Source organism: Carlito syrichta, unplaced genomic scaffold (genome assembly GCF_000164805.1).
Source record: "Carlito syrichta isolate Samal-C Ts95f unplaced genomic scaffold, Tarsius_syrichta-2.0.1 Scaffold126553, whole genome shotgun sequence".
Lineage (NCBI taxonomy): Eukaryota > Metazoa > Chordata > Mammalia > Primates > Tarsiidae > Carlito > Carlito syrichta.
In genome coordinates this window covers 9073-18247 of record NW_007070649.1, presented here as the reverse complement: position 1 = coordinate 18247, position 9175 = coordinate 9073, and the positions used below count along the sequence as shown (strand labels likewise).

Genomic DNA, 9175 nt, shown 5'->3' with positions numbered 1-9175 from the left:
CCTGCCCAGGCGGGTCTCGAACCCGCGGTCTCAGGCAATCCACTCATCTCAGTCTCCCAAAGGCGCAGGATTACAGGCTGAGCCACCGAGCCGGGTGGCCACTATCTTTAACAGCCAAGGGGTGAACAAGCCAGTTCCATCCAGTGTCACCAGCAGTCACTCCCTTCCCCCAGGCAGCTTTACCCTGACCTCACACAGACGCCCTTGCTGCGTGGAAGTTGGGAGGAGACAAGGCAATGGGAGTGAGGTAGGGGACAGATAGAATTCCAGGCAGGTGGGCGGGGCCTGGCATCCCACAATAAAGCTTCCAGCCCCTGGGGAGCCTTGCAAGTGTCAAAGGAGATCCTGGCTAGTCAGGATGGTGGTACCTTAGACAGGATGAAGACGACAGGAGCACATTCGCTCGCTCTTTTGTGAGTCCACGGATTTTCCGGTGGAAACAGAACACCCAACTGGAGCCACCAGACCCCTGCTCTGTGACCCATGACCTGCCACCCCTTGGATGTACTATTCCCTCCCCCTTGTCCATGCTCAGGAAACCCCTTTCGGAGTCCAGCCCCCAACTTTCACCTGCTCTCCCTCCCGCGACATGGCCCTTCCACCCTCTCATGTCACAATCCCTCTTTGAGGGCACCTCTCTCCCCGGGGTCCTTCATCCACTGATGTCCTCAAATCCACCCAAGAGCAGGGCCTGGTTTCTAGACATAGCCGAGGCAGCTACATTCCGTTCTCCGAAATAAAGTCCCCAGCTTGTCCCTGCTGTACCGCTCACCAAGCACAGCTCACACCATGAGGGGATATAGGTGGTGAATTGTCATTGGGAAAAAGCCTAGCAAATTAGAAAATAGGAGGAGTTGAGTAGAATATTTTAGTTTCCCTGCCCCTTCTTACCCTGTTTCCTGAGAATCTAGTTCTCCCCGGCGACCTTTTGGAGAGAGACCTGCCTTACTGAAGTGAGCGTGTACATCAAAGACAGAATGGGAAGGCAGATGAGGGCTCACCCCAGAGAACTCCCACGAATCCTAGAGGTGGGATGAGGTGGAGGGGAGCACAGAGGAAGTCGCCCCTTTAGCTTGAGGACTGCGCATTGCGCTGAGGGACAGTCTCTTGTCATCCAGTTGTAACGGGCAACGCTCTGTTTGGCTCACGAATAAGGCACAGAATGTTTTTCGCTACAGGTGACCTCACCCTTGAGAAGCCAACCCACGGCCTTGGACTTTGAGCAGGGCATTCACAGAGCCAACTGTGCAGAGAACAACTAACGAGGCTGTGGGTAGATGAGTTTGGTGCTCAGAAATTTGTGTGCATCCAGGTGGAAACCTCAGGGCCTCGAGGTGTCAGTGGCAGGCAGAACAGTAGTCTGTCTCTCTCTCTCTCTCTCTCTCTCTCTCTCTCTTTCTCTCTCTTCTATTCAGCCAGCATTGTTGGCCACTACTGAGGGGCTGCTCGGGGTCCGGCTCAGAGTCCAGCTCACAGGGGGGACGACAGAAAAGAAGAGCCCTTAACCCTGTCCTTGAGGTGTCCATAGATGAGCTGCGGTGAGATAGTTAAGAACTCAAGGTTGACTGGGCTCAGTGACTCAGTCTGTAATCCCAGCACTTTGGGAGGCCGAGACGAGTGGATTGCCCGAGCCTGCAGGTTCGAGACCCGCCTGGGCAACTTGACAGACCTTGTCTCTACAATAAATAAAAAATTAGCTAGGCGTGGTAGCACCTGTAGTTCTGACTACTTGGAAGGCTGAGGCGGAATGATCGCAGGAGCCCAGCAAGTCAAGGCTTTGGTGACCAGGAGCGTGCCACTGCATTCCAGTCTGGGCTACAGAGTAAGACAAAAACTCAAAAAAAAAAAGAAAAACTCAAGGTCAATGGCAAGGTGAAGAGAAGATATTAGTGATGTGGAGTGATGATATGGAAAAACTGAGTGTCCCAGTTAGCTAGCTGTGTGACCTTGAGTCTCCTTAATGTCTTGGCGTCGCGGCCTTCCTAAAAATGAGGCCAGGGCCATCTGTCCTTCCTGGCCTCTTCCCGGGGCATCCAGTAGCATAACAGGTGGAGGCATGTGAGAGGGAGAGAACTATACACATGGGCCTGTGGTGAGAAGAGCCTGTCTCTGGCCAGCTCCTGTTTGTTCCTTAGGAATGTTCAGAGCAGAGAAGTTTGTCAAGCATGGGAGTTGAGCAAGATGTGACCTTGCTGCATGAGCTCAGATAAGAAAAGATCCGTGGCCAATCCAGTCTCTCTCTGGAAAGATACAGAAGAGACCGCAGCACTGCTGGCCTCTCGGGAGGAGAACAGGGAAGCTGAGTGACAGGTGGGAGGGAGACTTGTTTTCCTCTTTATGGCATTTGTATTTTTTGTTTTTGTAGAGACAGGATCTCGCTTTGTTACCCAGACTGGTCTCAAACTCCTGGCCTCAAGTGATCCTTGTGTCTGGGCCTCTTCAAGTGCTGGGATTGTATGATATCAGGCCCTATAAGATATTCTTTCATACCTTTAAGCTTAATCCCATGAGACTGTAATATCTAGTAACAAATAAACAGAATTCGAAGTTAAAAGTGGGCCAGGTGTGGTGGCTCACGCCTATAATCCCAGCACTTTGGGAGGCGGAGCAAAGAGGATTGCCTGAACCCACGGGTTTGAGACCCGCCTGGGCAACTTGGCAAGACCTCGTCTCTACAGTAAATCAAAAAATTAGCCAGGCGTGGTGGCACACATCTGTAGTTCCGGCTACTTGGAAGGGTGAGGTGGAAGGATTGCCTGAGCCCAGTAGGTCGAGGCTGGGGTGGCCGGGAGCGTGCCACTGCCCTCCAGCCTGGGCAAAGGCATGAGACTCCAACTCAAAAAACACAAAACAACAACAACAACAAAAACCTTAAAAGGGATTCAAGTGGTTCTAGGGACTGGTTCAAGTGTGGGGCAGAGTTGGGAGCTGGACTTTCTTCTTTTTTTTCTAAGTGAGAAAGCAGGATTTATGGAGAAGACAGAAAAGTTCCCACAGTGGGAGGGGACCCGAAGGGGTTGCCCTAGGAGCTGAACTTTCATCTTTAGGCCTCCATCGCTGACCATGAGGGTCGGTGAGAGGACAGGAGAGCAGGAAAAAGGGCTGAGAGTGTCCTGTAGGCCGGGCCTCCTCATCCCTGTCTTTCCAGTCAGCTCCTGCTCCTCCACACAGCCCTCCCTGCCAGGCCCAAAAGCCCGTGTCCGGGAGGGGCGGGTGCAGCTGGCACAGGCTATGCCTTCCAGCACAGGGCACTGTGTGCTCACCTGCCTGCAAGCCTGGGCAGTCTGAGCTCACCAGCCTCGGAAGTTGCATCAGCTGCAAGGCCTGCTGGGAAGGTGGGCAAGGGGTCACGTACGTGGGTTTCGCTCACCCAGGGGGGTCAGGCATGGTTAAGGAGAAAAGGCAGGCCCCTGGTAGAACGGGGCAGGCCCCTGATAGAACGGGGCAGACTCGGAAGCCTCACTCGACCCTGGTGTCAGCAGGGAGGCTGGCGATGGCCACGGCCACGGGTGCTGGGCCGGGATGGGGAGGCTTTGTCCTGAAACCAACCTCGACTCCCAGACGGCAGCCCCAACTCTGCTGGTGCCAGCCTGAGCTCAGTATGACCGGTGGGTTTTGTCTAAGCAGACAGCTAAGTCACAGGGGCTGCAACTCCAGGGCTCCAAGGATTCTCCCCACAGATCTTGGTGGGTCCCTGTCCATCTCCAGTCCCTCCCAGGCAGGCGTGGCCCTGGCATGCCTCTACCCCAAATCCACAAGTCCCGGTCTCCGGCCTCCTGCATCCACTCCCCACAGCCCACCAGAAGTGCTGTTCCCTGCTCCTTGGTCTCAGCTGGTGTCCCATGACAGGCAAGCCTGCGGCTGGAAGCCTGCCTCCCACTCAGCGCCTCTGAGACAAGATGGTAGCGTGAGGATGTGGAAGCCCCTGTGGGTGTGACTCCTGGCTAAGCCACTTCAACTCACTGGACCCAGTTTCTCTATTCAAGGGCTTCCCTACACCACAGCATCACCACTAAGATCCCTCGAAACACAAAGTAATCATTTGTTTTGGGGTTTTTTTCTTTGAGTCGAGTGTTACTCTGTCGCCTAGACTAGAGTGCAGTGGCACGCTCACAGCCACCCCAGCCTCGACCTGCTGGGCTCCGGCGATCCTTCCACCTCAGTCTTCCAAGCAGCCAGAACTACAGGTGTGCGTCACCACACCTGGCTAATTTTTTGATTTATCATAGAGATGAGGGCTTGCCAAGTTGCCCGAGTGGGTCTCGAACCCGCGGGCTCAGGTCATACACTCGCCTCGGCCTCCCAAAGTGCTGAGATGACAGGCTGAGTCCCTGTGCCCTGCCAAAGTAATCGTTTGTAAGACGAGGCATGATGTGCTATCTGTCGTGTTGTTATAAGTCACGCTGGTATTATTATTATTATTTTTTAGTTGGAGTCTCACTCTGTCGCCCAGACTGGAGTACAGTGGCCGCTCCCGGCCACCGCAGCCTGGACCTGCTGGGCTCCGGCGATCCTTCCACTTCCACCTTTCGAGTAGCTGGAACTACAGGTGCAAGCTACCACGCCCTGCTAGTTTTTGATTTATTGTAGAGATGAGGTCTTGCCAAGTTGCCCAGGCAGGTCTCGAAGTTGCCGCGGGCTCAGGCAATCTACTCACCTCGGCCTCCCAAAGTGCTGGGATTACAGGCTGAACCACCGAGCCCGGCCGGTATTATTGAACTCTCAGTGAACAGAGGCTGAAGGAATCCTGGCCCTAAGTTGACAGCATCTTGAGGGTCTCAAAGGGTGCCAGGGCCCCAGCACTCCAACCTTGGACCTGGGTGTCGAAGTTGACAGCGGAGACTGGGGGCAGGGGAAGAGTCCAGCTTCGAAAGATAAGAAGGTCTGGAGACACCCCAGGGCTACCCAACCTCTCCGAGAAGAGGAAGTGGATTCACGTGGACAGAACCTGCAGTGTGCCCAGGCCCGCATTTCCATGGCACTGTCCCCCAGAGGCAGGCCTATCCCGACTCTCAGGGCCCTGCAGGGCAACCAGTTGACTGGGAGAAGCTCAGGGCCACCCCAGCCCCCAAGCAGGGCCTGCTTCCAGATCCTTTCGTGGCCCTGCTTGGCTTCCAGAAGGAGGGCCAAGGCAGAGAGGGCGGGCGGGGAGCCAGAGGCTCCGAGTGCTGGGACAGGCTGAGCTCACCCACCCCTGGCCTTGCATCAGCTGCAGGGCTGGCGGCCAGGCCCTGGGAACCGCACAGTTGGCTCCCAGGATCCTCCCGGCCTGTGCCGTTGCTATCAGGCAAGCCTGGAGTGGGGCAGCCCCTCCTTTTTCAGGCCACCCAGCTGCCTGGGCTTCCAGCTTCCCAGGCAGTAAACGGCCATGTGACCAAGGGCAGGCACAGCCCAGAGCCAGGAGATCACTCAGCCTGCTCAAGGCCCCTTTGAGGAAGCCCTTCTTAAGTTGGTGGGCATCTCTCAGAAGATCTGGGCGCTTTGGGGCTGGTTTCTCTCTAGCTCAAGACATCACTGCTTTAAAATGACCCCTCGCCAATTGCTTGCTGGAGCCCAGGAGCTTGAGACCAGTTTGGGCAACATAGTGAGACCTCGACTCTACAAAAATGTTTCAAAATTAGCCAGGTGTGATGGCATGTGCCTGTAGTCCCAGCTACTTGGGAGACTGACACAGAAGAATTACCTGAGCCAAGGAGGTTGAGGCTGTAGTGAGTCATGAGCATGCCACTACACTCCAGCCTGATGACAGAGTAAGGCTCCAACTCAAAAACAAACAAACTAGCCAGGCTCGGTGGCTCAGCCTGTAATCCCGCGCCTTTGGGAGGCTGAGGTGAGTGGATTGCCTGAGCCCGCGAGTTCGAGACCTGCCTGGGCAGCGAGACCTCATCTCTACAATAAATCAAAAAATCAGCCGGGCATGGTAGCGCATGCCTGTAATTCCGGCTACTCGGAAGGCTGAGGAGGAAGGATCGCCGGAGCCCAGCAGGTTGCGGCTGCGATGGCCGGGAGCGGCCACTGTACTCCAGTCTGAACGACAGAGTGAGACACCAACTCAAAATCAATCAATCAATCAATAAACAAAAACAAACAAACTAAAAATGAACAACAAAAAAAACCCGAAGACATCATGATGGAAATTGGAACTTGCCACCAATTCCTGATAGAAAAAAGCCAAGCATGGTAGCTCATGCCTGTAATCCCAGCACTTTGGGAGGCCAAGGTGAGAGGATTGCCTGAGCCCACGGGTTCTATTTTTTTATTTTTATTTTTTTGAGTTGGAGTCTCACTCTGTCGCCCAGACTGGAATGCAGTGGCCACTCCCGGTCACCGCAGCCTCGCCTGCTAGGCTCCAGCAATCCTTCCGCCTTAGCCTTCCCAGTAGCTGGAATTACAGGCATGTGCTACCACGCCCGGCTGATTTTTTGATTTATTGTAGAGATGAGGTCTCGCTGCCCAGGCGGGTCACGAGAGCCCACGGGTTCTAAACCAGCCTGGGCAACTTGGCGAGACCTCATCTCTACCATAAATCACACAATTAGCTGGGCATGGTGGCATGTGCCTGTAGTTCCAGCTACTTGGAAGGCTGAGGCAGAAGGATCGCCGGATCCCAGCAGGTCGAGGCTACAGTGGCCGGAAGTGTGTCACTGCCCTCCAGCCTGGACAACAGAGTGAGACTCCAACTCAAAAAAAAGAAAAGAAAAGAAAAGAAAAGAAAAAAGATAAAAACGACCCTTCACCACCAGCTGCAGGTGCCAAAGACTCAGGCAGGAAGTGCATCAGGGAGCATTACAGTGTGGCCATGTTGCATCTCGGAACTGATTGTGACCGCAGGTTCACAAGCAGGATGCCTGCCCTGTTGTTTTTCCAGGGTCCCAGCCCCAAAGTTCGGGATTTAGAACCACCCGGCCTAGCACAGAAGTGTGTGCGTGGGGAAGAGAAATCTGTTTAAGTGTCAGGGCTGCTGTCTGGGATGTCCTGAGCGTGCAGTCAAGGGCTACAGATAAAGGTGAGATGACCCCAGAAGGGCTGGAGCAGAGAACAAGCTGGGAGCACAGGCTCACGAGAGGCCTCGTCCCGGGTATGTCTTAACTTAGTGCCTCTGGCTTTGACTTCCAAAGTTTTTTTTTTTTTGAGTTGGAGTCTCACTCTGTCGCCCAGACTGGAGTGCAGTGGCCGCTCCCGGCCACCGCAGCCTCGACCTGCTGGGCTCCGGCGATCCTTCCGTTTTGATCCTCACCTCTGACCTTCTGTCCCTGATCACCTCAGGACAAACATGAAGCTGTCTGAAACCCACGGTTGCTCTTTCTAAGCTGCGTCCCCTGGGTTGTCCTTTAACCCAGAGCTCACGACAGAGGTGGCACATCTCTCAGGGCATGCCAGAGGGCAAACCTTGTGGGGCCTAGGAGGGTAGGGGGGACAGAGGGTGAGAAGGGCTGGCAGTAAGGAGACAACCTGGGCTGCGAGAGGCACAGCCCCAGGCAGAATGCACTTGGCCCCAGGCCCCCAGTTCAGGAATACTGGAGTGGGAAGGCCCCTGGGGATCATCTAGACCCAACCATTCTGTGCCTCTCACTCCATTTTAAACATGAAGAAACTAGCCGGGCACGGTGGCTCACGCCTGTAATCCCAACACTTTGGGAGGGCGAGGTAAGAGGATGACCTGAGTTCGAGATCAGCCTGGGTAATTTGGCCAGACCTCATCTCTACAATAGATCAAAAAATCAGGCGGGTGTGGTGCCTGTAATCACAGCACTTTGGGAGGCAGAGGCAAGAGGACTGCTTGAGTCCAGGGGTTCAAGACCAGCCTGGGCAACTCAGCCAGATTTTGTCTCTACAATAAATAAAAAAATTAGCCAAGTGTGGTAGCGTGCACCTATAGTTCCAGTGGAAGACTGAGGCAGAAGGATTGCTTGAGCCCAGCAGGTCAAGGTTATGGTGGCCGTGAGCATGCCACTGCACTCCAGCCTGGGCGACAGAGTGAGACTCTGACGAAAAAAAAAAAAAAAAAAATCAAATGACCTGAAATAAGTATAATTTAACACCAAAAAAAAAAAAAAAAAGAGGAAGAAATTTCAGTTTAAAGGATGGTCCACTGGGTTTTTGGATTTTTTTCTTTTTGATTTGTTTGGGGTTTTAAAAAATTTTCTTCTTCTTATTTTTGTTTTGTTTTGGAGTTGGAGTCTCACTCTGTCGCCCAGACGAGGGTAGTGGCACGCTCCTGGCCACCTCAGCCTCGACCTGCTGGGCTCAGGGGATCCTTCTAAGTAGCTGGAACTACAGATGCAGGTCACTTATTAATATTATTATTATTATTTGAGTTGGAGTCTCACTCTGTCACCGAGACTGGAGTGCAGTGGCCGCTCCCGGCCACCGCAGCCTCGACCTGCTGGGCTCCAGCGATCCTTCCGCCTCAACCTTTGGAGTAGGCGGAATTACAGGTGCACGCTACCACGCCCGGTTGATTTTTTGATTTATTGTAGAGATGTGGTCTCGCTGCCCAGGCGGGTCTCGAACCCGTGGGCTCAGGCAATCTACTCACCTCAGCCTCCCAAAGGCGTGGTATTACAGTCTGAGCCACTGAGCCCGGCTATTATTTTTTAAATTAGCCAGGCATGATGGTGTGTGGTGTGCGGTGGCACGATCACAGCTTACCACAGCCTCAACCCCTTGGGCTCAGGCAGTTCTCCAGCTTTAGCCTTCCAATTAGCCAGGTGTGCCACCACACCAGCTAATTCTTTTATTTGCTTGTGGAAACGAGACCTCCCTAAGTTGCCCAGGCTAGTCTCGAACTCCTGGGCTCAAGTGATCCTTCTGTCACAGCCTCACAAAGTGCTGGGATTACAAGCATGACCTACTCTGCCTGACTTACTTGTTTGTTTGTTTTTTTAGAGTCAGAGTCTCATTCTGTCACCCAGCCTGGAGTACAGTGGTGCGATCACAGCTCACTGCAACCTCAAACTCCTGAGCTCAAGCGATCCTTCTGCTTCAGTGCAGGTGTGTACAAGCACGCACCACCACACCTGGCTAATTTTGTTTATTTTTTGTAGAGTTGGGTCTCACTTTGTTGCCCAAGCAGGTCTGAAGCTTCTAGCCTCAAGCAATCCTCTTGCTTTAGCCTCCTTTTTTTTTTTTTGAGTTGGAGTCTCACTCTGTCGCCCAGACTGGAGTGCAGAGG

General features: G+C 53.7%; 1 protein-coding gene across 1 annotated transcript in view; it reads right to left on the bottom strand.

Annotated features, from left to right (window-relative positions):
• The window catches only part of MAT2A (methionine adenosyltransferase 2A), a 70707-nt gene that overhangs the window by 60965 nt on the left and 567 nt on the right, over positions 1–9175 (bottom strand). The window contains exons 2-3 of the mRNA XM_008048726.2: positions 5189–5293; positions 4810–4842 (exon numbers count right to left, since the gene is read on the bottom strand). Coding sequence (XP_008046917.2) covers positions 4810–4842; positions 5189–5293 — 138 coding nt within the window. The remainder of the gene's footprint in view (positions 1–4809; positions 4843–5188; positions 5294–9175) is intronic.